General features: G+C 36.5%; 1 protein-coding gene across 1 annotated transcript in view; it reads left to right on the top strand.

Moving 5' to 3' along the window:
* Positions 1-634: 634 nt before the first annotated feature.
* Positions 635-24,061, top strand: part of cnk (connector enhancer of ksr) — a 36,878-nt gene continuing 13,451 nt past the window's right edge. Inside the window, exons 1-10 of the mRNA XM_085196765.1 lie at positions 635-829; positions 899-1,062; positions 1,803-1,978; positions 3,513-3,681; positions 3,752-4,197; positions 10,959-11,075; positions 11,612-11,714; positions 11,790-11,870; positions 12,676-13,229; positions 23,325-23,583. Of these exons, the coding sequence (XP_085052891.1) occupies positions 772-829; positions 899-1,062; positions 1,803-1,978; positions 3,513-3,681; positions 3,752-4,197; positions 10,959-11,075; positions 11,612-11,714; positions 11,790-11,870; positions 12,676-13,229; positions 23,325-23,583 (2,127 nt within the window). The 5' untranslated portion in view covers positions 635-771. The remainder of the gene's footprint in view (positions 830-898; positions 1,063-1,802; positions 1,979-3,512; positions 3,682-3,751; positions 4,198-10,958; positions 11,076-11,611; positions 11,715-11,789; positions 11,871-12,675; positions 13,230-23,324; positions 23,584-24,061) is intronic.

The following is a 24,061-nucleotide window of genomic DNA, read 5'->3' on the forward strand; positions in this document are numbered from 1 at the left end:
TATTAAATAATCAATATTAACAATCATTTAAATCTTAAAATTTAATTTTAATAAAATTTAATTTTATAACTTTAATTTTAATAAAATTTAATTTTATAACTTTAATTTTAATAAAATTTAATTTTATAACTTTAATTTTAATAAAATTTTATAAAATTATAAGATTTAATTATAACGTCCCAACCTAATAATCTATTAGGCTTGTTTTTTTTAGTCTTAGGCAGTCGGATTTCTTATAACAATTTTTTTATTCATAGTACGGCTATCGATCGATAATCATTAAATACAGATAAAAAACCGCGAGAAACATAATTCTCCCTTGTTAGTCGGGTAAAAAGGACAAAAATGTACAAGCAAGATAAAAATTAAATAATCTGAGTAGCGCCATCTAATGTCAAATATGAAAAAGAGAAAGGAAAGTTGTCAGTTGCTAAAATGATTATTAAAACGTATCAACTCAACATTTTCAGTAATGTTGAGTTGATACGTTTACGTTGTTATATTACTTCAAACATTTAATCAATTAGTAGAAATCGATTAGTTAGTTATTTTTTTACAATATATTTCTATAAAATAAAACATGTTTTGTCTGTAATCACGATCTGGTGACATTGTGTCATGACAGTGACAGTGAGCAGTGAAGTTGTCAGTTGACACATAGTGACAATAAATATTGGACTGCTGCTTGACTGATAAACATTTTGTTGAGGATTTCTTTCCAAAAAATGCACATTCTAAGATTCGATAGCAACATTAATTTAAGATAACACGATGGGCAGCCTGAATATAACAGAATGGACGCCAGATCAGGTCGCTGAATGGATGTCAGGTTTGTAGCAAGTGGTTGTAATAGTTTTGCTTGTAGACGGTGAGTCACTAGCGGTGTTTTGTTGTTCAGGATTGGGGCCCAAAGTGACGCAGTATATCCCGCAGCTACATGAAAAAGGACTGAACGGCGCCAAGCTGTTGATGCTTCGGTGTGACGATCTTGAATATCTTGGCATACACATTATAGGCCACCAGGAACTGTTATTAGAGGCAGTAGAACACTTGCGAAACTTTGTAAGTGTTTTAAACTTATATGATAGTAGAAGTATTACATGTATGAGATACCTGTAATACTTTTGTTATATAAATACTGTGTGTAATAACTATCTGGTTACATAAATTTGTCACTTCCTGCTGATATGGCGGGGACAACCATAGCATTAGCTGTTTTTCTTATTTACTATTAGATATTAAATATTCATACCTTGTGTAAAAATTGATTGTTTAAAAATGAATTATAAAAGTAAAATATCATGCTTATGCAATTTTTTTAAATTATTTTTTAAAAATATTTAATTTTTTTATCTTTTAGGTGAAGGCAGTATCTTAGCTAGATCTCCTTTCAATGTGCATTCTCCTATTGTGTAATATTGTCTCTTTTGTACTGTACATTCTCCTTTGTGTTTTCCATTCAATGTGACATTGGCGAAAAGATTAGTGCTAAACTAGTACACTTGGAATGACTTAAATAAAGAACAACAACAAGAAAATATTTCAATTTAAGTCTTTATTAAATAGTTTTAGATCAGTGAACATAATTCATATTATTTTAATCTCTGATAGGTGTTTTTTTTAAATGTTACAGTGTCTTAGTATACTTTTAGTATCACTAATTTACTCCCAATAGCTTGGAAAATAGAGGATGTTGTGTGTTAACCTGAGATGAGTTCCCTCTGCCTACCCTGCTATATGCATAATATAGTAATAATAATAATTAGTTTTTGTCATTTTAGCAATTATATATCTTATTCCAGCACTATGAAATATCCCGCGAATGCGTTCAACAGCTAGCATTACGGGTTTCTACAGCTGCATGGCAGCTTGCCCGTGCGCTTCGACACCATGTGGACGCAAGGCTTGAAACGCATTCATTGGCGGATGTGGCTCGTACCGTGCACGCTGTTAAACCACTTGTTTGTTGGTTGGATAGGTGAGTTTAGGACAATATTTAAATGAAATTATTTAACTGTTTTAATTGCGTATATTTAATATTATTACATTTTTGGAAATAATGTAACGGGAAGGTGGTGGCATCCATATAAATTGTTAATAATTATGTCAACTGACATATGGTGAAACAGGCCAAGAGGCTTGAATTGTACCACACACTGTAACCACAGTAGACTGTGGGTAGCTTGTTGGTCTTCTGACAACGCTTGAGGTGAACTGGCAGGTTGTTCTGGTAAAGGGGTGGTGGTGTGTAGGGTGAGATACACCATTGAGTTACCTAATATGCGTAGGTTGGCTATATCATGTGTGGCCTACTTCACCATTAGGTTTTCTTATGACTAAAATGTTGATGAATGCTAGAAGTGACTATTATATTTATTTTAATAAGGATGAATATAAAAATGTTCATAGCCATTTTTATATTGTCATATAATATGTATTTGATTGTTAATTGTATGCCCAATGTCTGAATATACGATTGAATAACTGAACATAAGTGCCTGCCGTCTGCCGGCCTTATTATTTAAAACATAATAATAGATAATAAAAAAATGCAATAAAACAAAATATTTCCTCGACCAAATAGTGCACCTTTACATGATTATTTATATTATTTCAAGTCCTACATATGAAGCCGTGTATATTATTTATACATGTTCTTGTAATATGTGTATTATTCTTACATATTATGTTATAAAAAATATAATGAAGTTTTCCTAACATAATTATTAATCGTTAGCCTTATATGTGTGATACTTAATGTGGATATTTCAACAAAAAAATATATTTTTATTTAGTAAAATTAAAGGTTAGCTTGCTGCCATTTTGTTTTTTCATGCTCTCTATCTTTTTAAAATAGCATGCAAATGGCAAAAGGTTTTATTTTATAAATATATTGTGTTTTACATGATTTGATATTATTTTTTTAATTATGTATAAATTGCAACACATGTTTATGTAGCTTATGAATTTCAAATCACCAAATAAATAATTAAAAAATATATAAAAGATTAAGAGTTTCTGCTTCTCTTTTTAGGGTTCTGTGCTTTTAAGAAAAAAGAATTCTTATAAGATCACTTTGTTGTTTGTCTGCCTGTCTGTTTGTATGTCTGTTAAAAGCCTTTATCTCAGGAAGGCTTGGAGATATGATTTCCTTCATTCCTGATTTCCTAAAAAAAATCATATTTCTGTTTACTTACAAAAAAGATATTGCCGTTTATAACAAAAACGTGGCAAAAAACGCTTATTTCGACACTATAAAGGGAATCTACTAGAATTATGACATTTGGCAGGTAGGTAGTACTAGGTCAGGGAAAATTAACTACATTTGTGGCTCAATTCTAAAAAATGATAGCAATAAAAGTGGCTTAAAATTTGCTATTAAAGCCGCTAGTTGAAGTGAGGCAATGTTTCCAGTCTTTGTACGGAATCATTGGTGGGTGCCCCGACTCGCGCTTGACCGGATTTTAATTTTAGAGATTATTAGACTAAAAGTAGTACTTGATGGTTGACAGATGGCCGCTGGGCGCCGGGTCCCCGCTGGCCGAGCGCAAGGCGGCGCTGCTCAAGCTGTCTCTGGAGGCGGCCACGTGCGCGCAGCGGGAGCGCTTCGCGGAGCAGCCTGCGCGTGCCGTCGCCGCCGCCGCCGCCGCCGTCGCCGCCGTCGCAGATTTCGTCATACAGGTAGTTACAATGCATCTTCATAAAATATTCTACTAAGTAAGAAAACTCATCAAAATATATAAATTCCCAGGATGTATCAGATCCAATGATCTTACAACCGGCCTCGTTGGACACGGTGACGCTCCGTCAAGGCGAACGGGCGCTCGGCTTCGAGGTAGTGCCCTCCTTCTGCGGGCACCACCAGCTCGCACACATCCGCTTCGCTTCGCCCGCTCACGCTTCCGGCCTGGTGCACGAGGCGGACGAGATCGTTGAAGCGAATGGGAAGTGCGTGCTTGGTTGGAGCGGGGAAGTGGTGGAGCGGACGTGCTTGGCGCGAACTTCGCCTGATCTAGTGTTGAGGTTGCGTAGAAGAGGCGCGAGGCCTCTTCCCGTGTTGTCTACGCCGCCTCTGCGTGTTCCGCGGCCTCGTGCTCATTTGCACGTGCACACGTATTCGCATATGCATATGCTGTCGCATATGCATATGCATGCGCGGTTACCACCGTTACACACGCATTTGCATACGAGAGTCAGGTTAGTTATTCTAAATATTATTTTTACTTTTACGATATTGTTATTTTTTGTATAGGTAATGATGTTATTAATTTCATAGTTTGGGCAACGTGTATTATGGCGATGTTACTAAGACGAGATTTAATATTCAACTCTTTTATTGTATATTTAATTTGGTTATTTATACGCTACAAAACAATAGTGCAACATAATTTCACAATTGCATTTGTAGCGAATAAATTCAGGGCGCTGATGTAGGTGTTTATAATAAGACTAGCGGACGCGCGCAGCTTCGCTTGCGTAATTAGGGGTGAATTCTAATGAACCACGAAACATGTGTTCAATGAAATATTTTTAGGAGTCTGAATTTCAAATTTTATAAAAATCGGTGGCGATTTAAAGATTTTTTCCATACAAACTTTCAACCCCTTATTTGCACCCTTAGGGGGAGAATTCTAGAAAACCACGAAACACGTGTTCAATTAAATACTTTTAAAAATCTAAATTTCAAATTTTATAAAAATCGGTGCCGATTTAATTTTTTTTCCATACAAACTTTCTACCCCTATTTCACCCCTTTAGGGTTAAAATTTTTCAAAATCCCTTCTTAGTGGATGTCCAGATTACGAAAGTAAACATCTGTCCAAATTCCACGTTTCTACCTATTAGATTTAGGCTTTAATTATAAATAAACTGTAAGATTTCTTTTAAGAAAAACTTTTATTTCTCCACAACAATTACATTCAATTTAGTATAATCACGTTCTCTTAAAAAGATAGTGGCGCCGATGGCCAACTTAAGAACTAAAACTTTCGTTCAAAAACTTAACTTAACTTTAATACTCCCACTTAAATTTTATAGTACAAAGTCTATAAAAATTTACACAAACTTCTTCAAAAGTTACAATTTATTTAAAATACTATCTCTATTTATTTCAAACTTTGCTGCAGGCAATGATTTTGTGAGAAAGTCAGCAAGTTGACATGCACTTTTTACATATTTTATTTGTATTATATTTTCTTCAACTTTTTCTCTTATAAAATTATATCGTACATCGATATGTTTCGACCTTTTGTGATAGACAGGATTATGTATAAGCTTAATGGCACTCTGGTTATCAATAAACAGAGTAACTGAATTTTGTGGCTGTTCAATATCATACAAAAGTTGTCTAAGCCATAAAATTTCTTTGGCTGCTTCACTAGCTGCCATATATTCAGATTCAGTGGTAGACAATGCCACAGTATTTTGTTTCCAACTGGCCCAGGTAATAGGCCCCCCATTGAACATAAACACATATCCTGTATTTGACTTGCGCGAGTCTAAATCTGCTGCAAAGTCTGAATCACAAAAACCCACTAATTCAGATCTATAATTATAAGTTATACACATATCTTTACTTTTTATTAGATAACGAATTATTCTTTTTACAGCATTAACATGGTCTTTACTGGGATTGTTTATGTACCGGCTTACTATGTTAATAGCATAAGCTATATCTGGTCTACTAACAGACGACAGGAACAGTAATGCTCCCACTGCTTCTCTATAAGGAAAATCAGGGACAAAGTCAATGTTTTCATTTTTAGTCAAAATAACATTACTATCAGTAGGAGTATTACATGGATTTGCCTGTGACATACCAAATCTTTCTATTATTTGCTCTGTATACCGTTTTTGATGAATAATTATGCAATCAGGCAATTTACTTATTTCCATGCCAACAAAAGAATACAAGTTCAACACTTTAATCTTAAAAACATTTTTCAGATCATTTATTATAGCAGATAAAACAGGTTTGTTTTTTGAAAATAATAAAGCATCATCAACATATAATATCAAAATGACTTTATAATTTTGGAAATTACCAACAAAGATGCAATTATCTGAATGGCACATTTTAAAACCATAAGTTAATAAAAACGACTTGAACGTTTTGTTCCAGCAACGAGATGATTGCTTTAAACCATATAATGATTTATTTAACTTACATATGCTTCCTGATGCAGCCTTGACACCCTCGGGGACTTCCATATACACATCCTCAGCAAGCTCTCCATACAGGAAGGCAGTTTTCACGTCGAACTGCTCTATTTCATAATTTTCTCTTGCTGCTATACTTAATAAAATTCTAATGGAGTCATACCTTACCGTCGGTGAGAATGTCTCCTTGTAATCAATATCACCTTTCACCTGAGCAAATCCTCGAACACATAACCTAGCTTTATATCTGTCTATGCTTCCATCTTCATTTCTTTTTATACAAAATACCCATTTAGAGGTGATAGCTTTCTGATTGTCTCTTTTTATTATGGACCAAGTATTATTTTCATAATGGGATTGCAGCTCTTCTAAAATAGCTTCTTTCCATTTATCACTATCATTACACTGCATGGCTTCTTCAAACGTTATTGGAGTATTGAACTCTACTAGGTTTGCCTCATGAATTCTATTTCGTCTTGGTCTCAGTGTAATGTTACGTTCTTCAATATCTTCCAAAGTTCTACTTGGCTCATAAGTTTCATCATTCTCATCATAACAACTTTGCAAACTGTCATCACTTTGAGTTTGCTCTAAGCTTCTTGGACTAGACTGATCCACTGAAATTTGCTGTTCTGAGCTCATTGGCTCTTCAGTTTGAGTAGTTCCATTTTCATGTTGTTCTTCAATAGAAATTATTTGGATTTTCTTACCATTTTCAGTTACAGTCATGTTGTTTTCATTGAATCTTACATTTCTTGATATAGTTATTTTCTTTGTTTCAATATCAAACATTCTATAATTATACTGGTCATATCCTACTAAAATAATTTTTTTACTCTTTTTATCCAGTTTCTTTCTTTTTTTATCAGGGACATGAACATATCCTTCTGATCCAAAAACTTTGACATGATCAAGACGTGGTTTTTTACCATACCATAGTTCATGTGGTGATACATTCTTAGTCTGGCTAGACGAGCTCCGATTAAGCAAGTACACGGAACAACATACAGCTTCAGCCCACAGATATAGTGGCATATCTTTTCCATGCAACATGGATCGTGCACATTCCATGATAGTGCGCAGTTCCCTTTCAGCTCGGCCGTTCTGTTCAGGGGTATACGGTGCAGTGCATTCATGAATTATTCCGTTTTCATCAAGATAATCCCTGAACTCTTGATTTACATATTCACGGCCATTGTCTGTGTGCAATACCTTTATACTATGCTGAAATGTATTCTCTACAATCTTGTTGTATTTCTTAAAACAGCTGATCACATCACTTTTATACTTTATAATATATACGTGCCTGTAACTTGTTGCTCCATCCTTAAACAAGACAAAATATCTTGCGCCCGATACAGATGCATGTTCTAAAGGTCCACATACATCACTGTATACAACTTCTCCAGGTATATGGGGGTTCCTATCTGATTTTTGGAACGGCAGCCGGCTCTGTTTACCATATTGGCAAGCTTCACAGATAAACTCTTTATCATTTTCAGTCATTGGGAGCGTAATTTCACCATTTTTAGCCATATTTTTTACCTCTTTTATGTTCAAGTGTCCTAGGCGCTCATGCCATAACTTCAAAGTTGTTTGGACCACATTACAGCTCTCTTGACAAACAGTTTTGACATCTAGTTCATAAAGATTATTTTCTTTTATACTTGCAGTCAGTACTACTGAGTTATCTTTAAGTATTAAAGCATTATTATTTTTTTTTACTATAACATAACCTTTCTTTGTGGCCGCTCCTTCAGAGAATAGATTTCGACGCAAATCTGGCACAAACAGCACTTCAGTCAGTATGGATTCTTCCCACTGTCCATTTACATGTTTCTTAATCATCACATTGCCTTTTCCTTGTACTTCAATCTCCTTTTGATTTCCTAACCGCACTTTTCTGTTATTACAAGGGTCAGTTTTATAATCTTGCAACTTATGAAAGAAATCACGCCTATATGACATGTGAGCGGATGCCCCACTATCAAGAATCCATACATCTGTGTCTGTAACAGAATGTAAACAATGTTCTGCACTAAACGCTAACGTATTCTTCTGCTCTTGAGATTTCTTCCCAGATTTCTTTGGTGCCTTGCAATCTCGTGCAAAGTGCCCCCGTTTGTTGCAGTTATAACATATAAATCTATGTTGTGTTTGACTTGTAGAACTTCTATTACTATTGGTACTCTGTTTGTTGTATTGTGATACAGGCTTCTTCGCAACTAATAATGCAGTTACACTTTCTTCTTCAGTTGTCAAACTCGCCTCTTCATCTAACAATCTCGAAGTCAGATTATGTATTGTTTGCTTAGCTGGATCTAAGGATAACCATGCTTGGCGGAGAGATCTGTAACTCGCTGGCAGAGTTGAAATTATTTTAGTCATTACTGCCATTTCACTCACAGTTTCTCCACTTTCACGTAACTGTTTCGCCAAGTTCTCCACCTTTGAGATATGTTGGGCAATGTTGTCCGTTGGTGACATCTTGTATTGGTAAAATTTCTCTTGAACCATCATTTTATTATACTCTGATTTCTGTTCGTAGATAGATTCCAATTTGTTCATTATCTCCAATGCAGTTTCACAATTTTCAATCAATGTTATTTGATTTAATTTCATAGATGAAGTTATGATGAACATTGCCATGCCATCTTCTTTTAACCATTGTGTTGTGTTTCCTTCGGGTTTTGCCTTTTTTATATCCAAGCCCTTTGCCTTCAATGCGCAGTTTACATGGAATTTCCATTGGCGAAAGTTTCTTCCTTCAAACTTTTCAACTTGCATTGCATTTGTAACCTTCATTGTTTGAGGTTATACAAGCGGAACACTTTCTTGTTAAATTGTTGTAAATATTTGCTCTTCACAATTTATTATATGCCGATAACGTTCCTGGGCCCATAACCTATTAGATTTAGGCTTTAATTATAAATAAACTGTAAGATTTCTTTTAAGAAAAACTTTTATTTCTCCACAACAATTACATTCAATTTAGTATAATCACGTTCTCTTAAAAAGATAGTGGCGCCGATGGCCAACTTAAGAACTAAAACTTTCGTTCAAAAACTTAACTTAACTTTAATACTACCATCAGCGGTTACGGCTGTGCATGCGTCTTACCTCAGTCAGTGAGGACAAGTCCTTTTATTTATAACTAGCGGACGAGCGCAGCTTCGCTTGCGTATTTAGGGGTGAATTCTAAAAAACCACGAAACATGTATTCAGTAAAATATTTTTAAGAACCTATATTTCAAATTTCATAAAAATCGGTGGCGATTTAAAGATTTTTCCATACAAACTTTCAATGCCTGATTTGCACCCTTAGAGGGTGAATTCTAGAAAACCATGAACCACATGTTCAACTAAATATTTTTAAGAGTCTAAATTTAAAATTTTATAATAATCGGTGGCGTTTTAAAGATTTTTCCATACAAACTTTCAACCCCTATCTCACCCCTTTAGGGTCAAAATTTTTCAAAATCCCTTCTTAGTGGATGTCCAGATTACAAAAGTAAACATCTGTCCAAATTCCACGTTTCTACCAGCTATCCAGCTAGCATCTTTCTATCAGCGGTTACGGCTGTGCGCGCGTCTTACCTCAGTCAGTGAGGACAAGTCCTTTTATATTTATATAGATAAGACTAGTGCAATACCCCTACAATAGTATAATTTCTAAGAATAAATGTATATACAATATTTTTTTGATGTTTGCTTGTTTGATTTGATTGTTGTTTGCTTTTGATTGTTTGTTTGCTATTTGAAAATAAAATAAATAGTGGTCGTAGCTGTTGAATTCTAAATTAATTCTCTTAGAAAACAAATGCCGATATTGCCGAAATGCGAAAAATTTTCCGAAAATAGAGTTACTAACATTTTTTTAGGGTTTATAAAAACATTTAAATATTAAAAATACGTATTTAATTTAAAGCTCAAATTACATATAAATTATAATTTAAATTCAAATATTTTTATGCAAAATAAAAAGTTACAAGCTTCATTCTTTGAACGTCAAATAATTTACCACCAGTTTACTAAAGTTAGTGCCTCAGACCTAAGAAGAACCAACGCAGGAAACTCAGCGGGACTTATTTTTAAAATTTTAAACAAATACTTAATATGTAATTATTTGCGACAATGATACCTTTGAAACTGACTAGACTGGAGCGAGCTTTTCATTTTCAAGGCGTTTTATCATTTATAAAATCATTAATTTGGTAATAACCTCTAACACACAAACGTCTTTTCACAATTTTTAAAAATTATGATATTGAAAATTCTCTGACGTTTTCTGGGATCTTATTGTAAAAGCGTACACATTGTCTCATAAAAGAATTACGGATTCGATGCAATGCGATGCGATGTTATTTCTAGTATTAATATTATGTACATCACCGTTGCGGTGTAGGGGCACAAGGGTTTGACTGTAACGCGACGGTTGTGGGCTCGATCCCCACTTGAGGTAACGAATTATAATTTCTTAACATTTTAATTTCTTTGCTCTGGCAACTAGGCAAAAGCTCGGCGTTGAGGCTCGAAAAAATCGGCGAAAAGTAGGGAACGGAGTATTATAACAATAGGTTCTCTCTGCCTACCCTGGTGAATGCGGGATACAGCGTGAAGTTGACTTATTTTGAATTACTTATCCAAATATACATAATATAATCGTAAATATACACATATTACAGGGGTAGTTTTTTATAAATCGTTTTTTCAATACACAAAATCCTTAAATTTATCGATTAATTATTTAAATACTAAAATTGTAATAGTAAAATTGATAAGTGTAGGTATATGTGTAGGTATGAGGCGGAAGAGGTGTCCCCGGAGCGCGAGAGGCCGCCGCCCTCCTCTTCGGACGAGAGCGAGGCGCTGTCCCCGCCCGCCTCACCCACACACCTGCACATGGACGCCGCCAGGTATTACAGCTCATTGCAGGCTTGACTCACACTCGGTGGAATGATAACAAGACAAATACCTTAATTTCTTACTGTATAAATCTACATTTATCTATTTTTTTTAATAGGAAAAACTTATTTTTATGAATGATACATGGTTGTAGAAGAAATTTCATCATGGTTGCTTAGACAAATTGCCGCAATTACCTTTCATTATATTTACAATGATTTTGTTGATAAGTTGTGGTTACATGTGCTTTTATATAAATTAATTTGATAGAAACTCGCATAAGGAATTGAAAAAAGAAACAATGATTGCCATCTCTCAATCAACGTTCACTTGATTATTTGCTCTTACGTATTTACGTATTACGTCTTATGGTCTAACCACCGACGCTAAAGATCGTGTAAAATGGAGTAAGTTGAGTAGGAAGGCAGACCCTGACAATGGCCATGATTAATGCCAGGTATAAGTTTTCTAAATACAAAAATCGTTAACGATAATTATATCTTCTCAGCAATATATTAATTCAGAATAATCCACGATGTGTGTACAGGCTGTACCCGCCGGCGCCGGCCACGCGTGCCGCGCGCCGCCACTCCGTGTGCGGCAGCCCGGCCGCGCTACTCGCGCACGCCCCGCGTCTCGCCATGCACTCCGTATGTATGCGCGCACGCGTCCTTCGTTATACTGTCAAACAAAACACTTCATTATATTTTATTTTTTGCTTCTAGCTGTGGCAAGAGCTGCAGCAGCGTCGCTGGCACCGCGACGACGACGCCCCCGACGACTCTGCTCTGTATCGACGTGATAAGGTAAAATATGTACATTTATAATCTCCCATTTTGAGACCAGATTCAATTGCTCATGACGAGTTGCAGAATTTGACGCCTTGTTTACGAGAGCGGAAAAATTAAAACAATAAATGCACCCTCGTGGGGATGAAGCATGTCATGACTTACATCACCAGGTTATTTAATTTGCATAGTATAGACCAATTAATTGGGAAACTTAACAGAGCTGGAGTAGGGTTCACAGTTAATGGCAAAGCTATTTTCAGTTAAGTGGTGTTACTCTAAGGCAGGTAGGTGAGTAAATACCTCGGCCATATAGTAACCGAAAGCTTGATTGGTGACAGTGATATGAAGCGGTTCAGTTGGGGAAACATGTTGACTCCTTGATTTGCCCATCATACATTACAAGTAAAGTTAGCCTTGTTTTGAACCTACTGCCAATCTTTTTACACCTGCAGCTCGTAGTCTAACTTTACGCGACGAAGCTATAATGCCTTGCATATAAAGTATAATAATGTGCTGAGGGTGATAATATGGACATTACTCCGATATTTCGCCTCGACATTATAGTGCGTCAATGATGTTTTCGAAGGCAGGAGTAGATGATGATGAAACATGCGAAAGGGAGTCACTTCTGTAATATGCAGATTAACATTAAGTAAAAAAAACCATCGTACTAACTGAGGTTATGCAAATGAGTTCTGGTATCAAATTATGGTCCAAAAGTCTGAAATATATTTTGTTGTATTATTTCACCAATTTAATATTATAGTCTACTTTCCTTGCAATATGAAAATATAAATAACAAATATGTATATAATTCCAGGCCGTATCGTGTAGTACCGGTCTCCAGCTCTCACCCCGTCCGCGCACATGTCTAGGCGTCACGCGCGCCCTCGCCGGGCCCGCCCCCGCTCCGCAGGCCCCGCCCACTGCTCCCGACGCGCACGCGACCTCCCCGCGCACGCCCCGCGGTAAACTGGATAAGAGCCACTCAACGCCCGCATACGACTTCAACACTGCCACCCCACTTACAGGCCACGCCCCCACACTCACCTCCCAGCCAATCCCAGAGTCGCCCACAACTGAAGCACCCATACACGAGAAGGCCGGGCAGATACTGGAATTTAAAAAATCTAGTACGCAAATAGAGGAAGCAATACAAAGGAATCGACGTACGGCCGATGATGATAAGGAGTTTGTTGATGATGATATAAAGTTGATAGATGATGATGATAAGTTGGAAATTGTGGAGACGGTCAATACTATACTGAGGGAGGGTGTGGACATAAAGGTGGTTAGACAGCCCAGTCTACGGGGAGAGGAGAGTTTGACAATGAAGGCGCCTCACGCTGCTGTAGATTTGTCGACACCTGTCAAGTAAGTCTATTTTGATTTCTACTTTAAGAAATTTATGAATTCTCTATTATGATTATTGTTATATTTTTCTTAGTTGGATCTTCTGTTGGATTAGTTTTTTTCCTTCTTTTTCACGCTGTATTCCGCAAATAGCAGGGTAGGCAGAGGGAACTTGCGAACTTAGTGTTAAGATTCTCTGTTCCCATTAAGACACTTCCGTCCTTCATTTTCCGCCACCTTCAGGCCTTGCGTGTTGATTGGCGGAGCTCAACGAAAAAAAACTAAGTTATAAAGAACCATTCACATAAGCAGTATTTTTGGTATGTTATGTTTTTGAGTTCTTCAAGTCGATTTTTTGAACGTAGTTTTTAAAACTACATAAATTTTAAATTACTTGGTCAAATAAAGTATGAGTTTTTGGGGGTCCACACGTCCACACTAGTAGCTTCCATCAAACAAAAAATAGGTACGCAAAATGAATGAAAACTGAGGATATCACGGTGAGAATGAAGAAGAACGTGTTTAAGTGGTTTAGGCAAGATGCACGAATAAGTGAAGAAATAATGGTAAATAAAAAAATATTTAAATAAACAAAAACCCCGACTGCATAAAACTGAAAAGAAAATAAACAAGCCTAATAGTTTTTATTAGGATTAACAGTCGGGACCTCTTTAAAATATGCGGGGTTTCTGGTAAAGATTTAATTGATTGAATTATTCCTTATACTCGTAGGTTAATCCAAAGTCAAAGTCAAAGTCAAAATATCTTTATTCCATAAAAATGCTTAACATTCACTTGGACATGTCATAAAAGATAAAAAAAAAAAAATGGAAAACAAAATAACCAAAACAAATGTGCAATTTTGACTTGAAAAAAGCCCGTTCAAATGGTTGAGCTCATGAGAAGATACAGGCAAAGAAACTCATGGCCACTCTTTTTAAATGCCAACATTTGTTATAAATCACAATTAACAATTTTAACTTAGAAATAGAGCAACTCATTTCCAAACATCTTTATCGCGAACATAATCTTTAACAGAGTAATAAGCTTTTTGGCAGAGCCTGTGCTTTACCACTTTTTTAAATTTGTTCAGTGATAAATTAACCATGTCGTTTGGAAGTTTGTTATAAAAGTGTATACTTTGACCTACGAATGAGTGAGACACTTTATGGAGCCTAGAGAAGGGCACAGCAAGCTTATTTTTATTTCTTAAATTATATTGATGGAGGTCACTGTTTTTATTAAATTTATTAATATTCTTATGCACATATACTAAGTTGTCGTAAATATATTGGGAGTGTAGTGTGAGGATGTTAAAGTCTTTAAATTTATTCCTTAGTGACTCCCGTGGACCCATTTTATAGACTGCTCGGACAGCCCGTTTTTGGAGCACAAAAATGGTATCTATGTCAGCGGCACTACCCCAAAGTAATAGGCCGTAAGACATAATGCTATGAAAATAGCTGAAGTATACTAAACGCGCGGTTTCAACATCGGTCAGTTGACGAATCTTGCGGACAGCATACGCTGCCGAACTAAGTCTACCAGATAAAGTTTCTATATGCGGACCCCATTGTAACTTAGCATCTAATGTTATACCTAAGAAAACAGTTTCATTAACTACTTTAAGTTCCTTATTGTTCATCAAAACCCTGGTTTCTACTTGTTGAACATTCTTAGTAAAGAACCTGATACATTTAGTTTTACTACTATTTAAAAGCAAGTTATTGGCACTAAACCAGTGCAATATCCTAGAAAGAGCATTGTTTACATCGTCAATTTCCAATTGCTGTCTATTAACCTTAAAAACTAAAGATGTATCATCTGCAAACAACACCATTTCACAGATATCTCTCATAAGGTGAGGTAAGTCATTAATGTACAAAAGGAACAAAAACGGACCCAGAATAGAGCCTTGTGGCACCCCCAATGCTACAGGTGACCCGTGTGATAGTTTCCCGTTGACATTTACCTTTTGAATCCTATCACTTAAATAAGAAGTGAGAAGATCCAAAGCAATGCCTCTTATACCATAGTGGTGTAGCTTCCTGATAAGAGTTTTATGCTGCACACAATCAAATGCTTTGGATAAGTCACAAAACACCCCAAAGGCATCACGTGACTCCTCCCAAGCCGCGAATACACTCTCTAATAATTTGACCCCAGCATCAGATGTTGACCTTCCACGAGTGAAACCAAATTGACCTGTGTGCAGTAATTTATTTTTATTAAAATAAGTAAGAAGCTGACTGAGTATCAGCTTTTCAAAAATTTTACTAAACGTAGGTAGTACTGAAATCGGTCTGAAATTTGTGGGGTCTTGCGTACTACCTGATTTAAACAATGGAGTTATTTTACTATATTTCATCAAATCAGGAAACACTCCACAATCAATACATCTATTAAAAATTGTAACTAAATCAGGAATCAAAATATCAATTAAAGAATTTATGATATTAACTGAGACACCCCACAAGTCGGCTGTCTTTTTCATACTAATTGATTTGAAAGCTACACTAATGTCTGAATAATTTACATGACGGAAAACGAAACCATTATAAAATTCGGGAACATTGTCTTTAATTAACGATTCTGCAATAGTGGTGGAAGAACCTAAATCGTTTGTTAGACTGACTGGGAAAGTAGAGAAAAACTTTTCAAATGCAATGGCCACTTCCAAATCGGAATCAACAATGTGACCGTCAATACTAAGTTTAAAATTAGAATCTTTCACCCTAGTTCTCCCAGTCTCGGCATTAACAACCTTCCAAGTGGCTTCAATTTTATTATTACTATTTCTGATTTTTGTTTTAATAAATAAAGATTTAGCAATTTTGCAAACTCTTTTGAAAATTTTAGAGTAAGATTTTAAGTACTCTTTAAACTCTTCACCACTATTAAACTGTTTTTCATAATATAACATATACAGTGTCTCCCTACTCTTATAAATACCTGCTGTGGCCCAGTCTCCAAAGATAGGACTATCAGTAATTGTAATCTCTTTGGGAGTAAATATTGAATGAAATTTATTAATAAAAGAGTAAAAAAAAGAATTGTACAAAGAATTGGGAGGTAAAGTTATATCTAAAACTAGTAAATTAGTTAGTAAACTAACTCTCATACGTTCCAAACGACTAGCTGTGACAGGTACAACAGCAATTCTTTTCTTAGCCACCTGTTTTTTCTTACTATAGAATTCTACTAGCTGACCAGAGTGGTCAGAATCCAATTTATTAATAATGCTTTTGTAGCATGGAATAATGTCAGTAAATATGTTATCTATACAAGTACTAGTCGTAGGAGTTATTCTGGTTGGCTCCATAAATAAATTAAGTAAATTGTGTGACTTAAAAAGACTTAATAAATTAATGGTGGGACTAAAACTTTCCAAAATATTAACATTAAAGTCCCCACACACTAACAAAGGCTTACCCGACTTGGTAAGTTTGCTTAAGGCCTCATCCATTACTTCTAAAAATAATTTTAAATTGGCGGAGGGAGGTCTGTATACACATATAACAATGAATTGCTCTAATTGAACACACGCTAATTCGATAGAACATTCTACAGAAAGGGACACAATATCTTTCCGTTCCTTGAACTTAAGGTTCTTGTTTAATATTATAAGCGACCCCCCGTGTATTGTGTTGATTCTGCAGAATGAGCTTCCTACCCGGTGGTTTCTGAAATTAAACATGAGCTGGTTCACCTTTAACCAATGTTCAGTAATACACAAAATACTAATTTCCTCCGAGTTCATGAATAATTCCAGCTCTAGCTGCTTGCCCCCCGTCAAGCAACAGATGTTCTGATGAACTAATCTAATAGAATTAACATTTCTATTATTATTTTTGCACGGATATTGTGATGATGTGATGTTGATCCTAATGTAATTGATCCTAATAAACTATTCGGCTTGTTCAAATTCAAATTCAAAATTCAAAATATTCTTTATTCAAATAGACGAAATAGGCTTATTATTATAAGCACTTTTCTATCGTCGAATGAATATATGAACAAAAAGCTACCACCGGTTCGGAAGGCAGTTTTGCTGAGAAGAGCCGGCAAGAAACTCAACAGTTGATCTTTTCAAAGTCAATGATACAATTTATTATCTTCTTCTTCTTCTCTGTCGTAACCCTCTTGTCAGAGCGGTCGTGGTCATTACAAAGTGACATTAGCGGCAGATGTTACACGCCTCACGAGCATTCGCCACTTATCTCTACTGGCTGAGAGCCTGGTATACTCATGTAAGGGTCCCCCTACTGCAGCCTTAATCTGGTCGGTCCAACGCATGGGAGATCTTCCTCGCCCTCTAGTGCCTTCCACTCTGCCTTGCACGACGAGGCGGTCGATGGAGCCACTTCCTCTTCGGGAGACATGTCCAAAGAACTTTAGTATGCGACCTTGTACTAACGTCGACAGACGTTGTTTAGTGCCGATTTCTTGGAGAATAGAGACGTTGGTGCGAAACTCGGTCCATCCATGACCCAGCATTCGTCTCCAGCACCACATCTCCAGAGCAACTACCAAATTTCTTCTTCTACCAATTTTCTTCTTCTCGGCCTGTCGCAAGGTCCATGTCTCCGCAGCGTAAAGAAAAAAGGGAAAAACAAGCGTCTGCACAAGCCGGATCTTAGTGGCTTCTGTAATGTTTTTATTTCTCCATATTTTCTTTAGTTTCTCCATTGCAGTTCTAGCCATCGCCATACGTCTCTTTACCTCTTGCACGTGTTAGAATCATGATAGTAGATAATATAAATAAAGATAAATTAGAATAATTGTCTGAATGAATTATAGGATTGTCGTATCGAACCAACATCAGAAGCGGATGGTAGCCATAAGTAACGTTATGTTACCTTTTAAATGATCTGAAGCTTGGAGCAGTGCCGTGGACTTGTAACCACAATTGTAGGCTTCAGGGTACCCTTAACGTTATAACAACACTCGCCTTTCACTGCTCCAGCCCAGTATAGTTCCATACTTATAACTTACCTGTACTTTACTTACCACATTTGCTATCACAGTAATATTTGATTATATTTATGATAAATCTATTAACATTTATAATGAAGATAGCCGAGGATATATAATACATATTACAATAATACTATAAGTCAAATATTATCGTAATTCCCTTGTTTTCTATCACCAGCCAGCAAATCATAGGCATATGTATCAAACTACAAATCCTAGACTAGTCAATTATCAATTATAAAATATTATTTATTGTAATTATCATATATGTATTATTTATTATTTAATTACCATTCACTTTATATATCTATTAAATATAATCATAATTCTATAGTAATCCATTACTTAACTACCAAATCATAGACGGATATTTTAAACGCCAAATCAATGACAAGTGTCAAATGTCAATTACAAAACATTATGATAACAATCATATATGTATTATTTATTATTTAATTATCATTAATTCTATAAACCTATTACACGCAACCTCCACTGTTTGTGATTAAAGTTCCCAGATAGATGTACGATTGGACTATATCGCAGCTCGCGTTCTGTGTAACTTCGGGCGAGTTATTATTTGGTCGGTCTATAATCATAATTTTTGTTTTAATGCGGTTGATCTTTAATATAAATTCGAGGCTTACGCGTTCCACTTTCAGAAGCAATTCTTCTAAATGGCGTGCACTGGTCGCAAACAAAGTGATGTCGTCGGCGTAGCGCAAATTTGATATTTTGTAGCCACCAATAGCCACACCATCAGTCCAGTCCTCGAGGGCAATACGCATTATAAGTTCATTGTACACGTTGGTGTAACAAAAGTGGTGATATAATGCATCCTTGGCGAACTCCAGTGCTGGGACGAAAGTTTTCTGATAATATACCATCTGTCCGCACGGACGCAGTTCCATCCTCATAAAGCTGTCGGACAAGATGAACCAAGTGTTGCGGTGCACCCATGTCTAGCAATACATCACACAGCTTGGGCCAGTTCACAGAGTCAAATGCCTTTGAGAAATCCACAAAACAGATGTACGTAGGCTTGTTAAACTCTCGAGCCTTCTCTATGATTTGGTGAACAATGAGAATTTGCTCACGTGTACCCCTTCCCTTAACAAAACCGGCTTGTTCTTGCGCGATTTCTTTGGACAAGAAGGTCTTCAGTCGCTCATTTAATATGTGTAGCAAAATTTTACTAGCGTGACAAATGAGTGCTATGAGGCGGTAATTACTACACTTTTTGGTTGAACCTTTTTTATGCAAAGGAATGAAAACCGTATGAGTCCATTCTGTTGGCCATGTTGACGAGTGCCATACTTTGTTGCAAATCATGTGAAAGATATTGACACCTATGTCGCCTAGAGCTCGGATTGCTTCAATTGGGATTGCATCCCTTCCAGTAGCTTTCCCTTTCTTGAGGTGCATTATGGCGGCTTTAACTTCACATTTGAGTATATATGGCTCAAGGTTCTCAATTTCGGGTTCTGTACTTGGATAGTTTTTAGACTGATTGTCCTGAAATAAAGATTGACAGTAACTCTTCCAAACCTCAGATATGCGGTTTATCTCAGTAACAACTACACTATCATTATTTTCAATATCCCAGGTCCTTGACGTGAGTGATTTGGTGATAGATCGAATCTTATTGTGGAGATCTCTGGACTCATGGGTAGGCATTATAATCTCGTCTACATCCTGCTTGAATTTCCGCTGATAGTTTGTTTAAGTCACCGACTTCACCCCCTATTGCCTTTAAAGCGCGTCTCCGTTCAACTATCTTTAGTGTGCCATCGGTCATCCAGTGCTGTCGCTTGTATAGAGTATTTGGTGTTTCGGAGGCCGATATCGACTCTATGATGAGTTTTTTGGCCCGGAGCAGCTCTCAGTTTTAGTTTAAACTTTGAGATCAATAGTTGGTGATCTGATCCACAGTCTGCACCGGGCAAAGTATGCGAATTTCTGATTGACGTTCTCCAACGCGATCTAATCAAGATGTAGTCTATTTGATTCCGATATTTGCCATCTGGAGATGTCCAGGTGTATAGTTTACGTGGATGGTGTTGAAATAGACTATTTGCTATCACAAGATTATTTTCAGTAGCAAATTGTATGAGACGTTCACCTCTTTCATTGCGTGCACCAAGGCCGAATTTTCCGACACAATGACCAAGCTGTTGTGAATTTACTCCAATCTTGGCATTAAAGTCACCCAGTATTATCAGAGATTCTCTATTAGGGACTCTAGTAATGATAGTTTCAAGCTCTGAGTAGAACCTTTCCATAGTATCGTCGTCGGCAGTGCTAGTGGGGGCATATGTTTGCACTACGGTCAGGTTTACCGGTGATGCTTTAAGCTTGACACTAATAGATATTAATTCCATACATGTTTATCCTTATCCGGTCGTTTACTGCTTCAAAACCCATCACACAGTTTCTCTGGTGTGCAGGTAACAAAAGAGCGACTACGTTCCGACTGCAATTGTCATTTCCAGAAAAGTATACAGCATGGGAATCAGTAAGGAATCCGCTATCTTTCCAATGTGTCTCACTGAGTCCACAAATGTTAAGGCCGCATCTGGTGATCTCCTTCTCTACGATCTTAATTTTCCCAGGACTTAGTAAGCCACGCACGTTCCAAGTCCCTATCTTTTGGATTTGGCGCAACTTAACATGTATTCCAGTAGCCGAATTTCCACAGGGAGCCTGGTCTCCTGCTGCCCTATGGCCGGTAACATATTTCTCACCACTCACCCCGGAAGTGGAGCGGCGCCGGTTGCTAAGAGGATTGTATGGCGTCAGTGTTCTCGTTGATTGTACTTCCATAATGACTTTCTTGGGAAAATAGTTACAGTGGTTTCCCCTTGCCTTCTGCACCAATTTTTTGAGAATTATTTGGATTCTCAGGCTTTTGTGGCCTCTTCTTACAGGTTGCCCAGTCAGGTTTAAGTGGATATTCCGCCACAGATCGGTCGCCAGAGCCTCGTCCGTTATCTAGCAGGGAGTACCGCGAGCAGGTGAGGTTGACATGTGGAGCCGACGAGATGTAATTGTCGTTCTCTCCCTTCCTCCCAATTTATTATATTAGCTAGCAACTATCCTGCATTACATTCAATAGATATTAATTCCATACATGTTTATCCTCTAAATATTCTTGAACAGTATAATGAGCTTTACTTGTTAGAATTTTTTTTATATATATTTTAAAATTTTGTACTGGCAAACTAAGAATACACTGCGGAATTTTATTATATACACGTGTACTCAGACCCATAAAATTTTTGTTGTTAAAATGATAAAATGTCTTTTTTAATTTTTAGTTGTATGCAGTCGGGGTTTTTGTTTTTTTAATATTTTTTACTTTTTATTAGTATTCATTATGGTAATGATAATGATGATATACCATTTTGAAATCCTCGCATTGAGCTCTTCAATTTGATACCCATATTGAGGTATTCTTATGAATACCTCAATATGGGTACGCCATTGGACTTAGTGAAAAAAAAGATGATATTGACCGGCATGATAATTTTTTTAACGTAACCTATCTAAGAACACTTGGACTGCTAAAATGAATCCAACGATACCTCAATTATGTAAATCCGTTCAGCGGTTCTGGAGATATGAGGTAATCCCTATCCCTATTTGTAATAAAGAAGTAAAAATGGCGCGTCTGTACTTTAAATATATTTAGAAAATAATAATGGAGGGGGGTTTAGGTACAGTAATAGACCCCAAAATCCACAACAAATTATTGTACACGCTTATCTCCGGAACTACTGGATGGATTTGAATGAACCTTTTTTGGTTGTATATTTATTATGTCGAGGCAACATCTAGGCTATATTTTATTTTGAAAATCTGGATACGTGATGTGGAACCTTAAAAGCATGTCTAAACTATAAGAGTTTGTAGTGTTTGTGAGAATTGTAATTTAATAGTATATTTTATCTTGTGTTTATTGTTTGTATCTATAAATTTTATGTGGAAACTTAAATGGATTGTGTGTCATCTTTTAAATTTGTAATGTTTGTGTATTTTGTATTCTGTTTGGTCCCTAATAAAAATATAAATAAATAAATAAGAGACATAAATAGCCTGGCCTTGGGGAAAATTGAACAACATGCCAAACATTTTCCACTCACATAACAAAAATGAAGATCTGGAGTACCTGACGTGGAATCCAAGCAGCCCATCTAATCTAAGAGATATAAATTAGCGTCTTGGTAAAAGTTGATCAACATAACAAGCATTTTCTGTCCATATAATAAAAATAAAGATCTGGAGCAGCTCATATGGATCCCTAATAGCCCAGCTAAACCTTAAGAGATAAGAGAGAGTATATAATGGCTTCGGAATAGTTGATCTGCGTGGTCAGTGTTAAATGAAATGAGGTTATTATTCTGACCTAATAATTTAAAATATCATAACCTAGGAGTACCTCCACGCGGTGAAGGCGGTAACAGTTCAGGTCAGGTCAGATCAGGTTTTATAATGATAGGTATATTATTGAAGACTTTACCTCGCCATAAGAGTAAGTACGATCTTTGATGGACACTCCTTCATCCCCCGATTAACACAATTCTTTTATAGTTTTTTTCACTTATTTCTACCCTCTTACACGAGTTCGCGAACAGTATAACAAATAATTAGCTTTACATATCAATGTATATTATTATAAATATCAGGTATCAACATTGGTTGTTTTTTTTTTATTCAAAACAGAAATTACGATAATGTAGAAAAAAAAAACATATTAAAAGTCATTATACTTGTCAGTCAATTCTGTTTATTAAATGAGTAATCATATAGTTCAAGCAGGCGAAGCCGCGGGCGGCCCGCTAGTAAAGAATATTACATACATAGTTAATAAAGAATCTTACATACAAGATATGCGCGAAAAACATAATCATTCCTTAGCAGTCGGGAAAAAGATTTATGAAGAAAAAGTAAATGGTAAGAGAGACCTTGGAAATACAGTATCGATGATACTGCAGAAAAGTCACGTAAATAAAAATGAGAACACCCTGGTACTTGGTTGATAACAGTAGATGAGGTAAAAGAGATATACAGAGATTGTAAAGTTTGGCGATCCGTCTTTTCTGGCCAGTGGATGCTAAAAATCTGTACACTATATTTCAGATACCCAAAACCGCGTATAACGGAGCGCTTCAAGCCCCCCTCCCCGCCGCCGCGCCCTCCGCACACGCGCGCGCGCCAACCCTACCACGAGACCTGGGAGGCGGTGGGCCCCGGAGCCTTGGGCCTCGCGACGGGGGGGCCCGGGGCGGTGTGTCCGGGGGGCGTGGTTTCGCACCCGGCATTGAAGCTTTTGCCGAGAGTGGCGGATACGAGGGATCTGTCGCCGCTCAAGCCAATACGCCCGGGGGATGCTACACAGGTAACATTTTTTGTTGTATAATTTATATTTTTTTAAATTTTACTACAAAGCACCTTATTCTAAAACTTTAATACTAATAAATTATAGAGTAATAATATTTTATATGGGAGGGAAACCGCTTCATTACATTACGCGTAGTCACGGCGCCGCCTATACGGCAGCGGCGGGCACGCTCCTCTTCTCTCACTTATATTTACTCTCTCACTCCAGTCCACAGTATTAGCCGTATTTCAGACAGAAGCTTTCCTATACAATTTGTAATATTCATTTATATGAAATAAATTTGTCTTTACAGAGTAACAACTTTGATTTCAACAGTTTTTGTTTCAATAAACAACATATTAGGTACATGCATATTATAGATGAAGATAAATCTAATTTTCGGCTTCTAACATCATATTTCGTTTCTACCAAAGGCGTTTTGTTGATTTAAATCCTAATTACAAAATATTACTCATATACAAAATATTCCATCATT

The sequence above is a fragment of the Heliconius melpomene genome, chromosome 13 (assembly GCF_056956725.1).
Source record: "Heliconius melpomene rosina isolate 202511_hmr_F chromosome 13, ASM5695672v1, whole genome shotgun sequence".
Taxonomy (NCBI): domain Eukaryota; kingdom Metazoa; phylum Arthropoda; class Insecta; order Lepidoptera; family Nymphalidae; genus Heliconius; species Heliconius melpomene.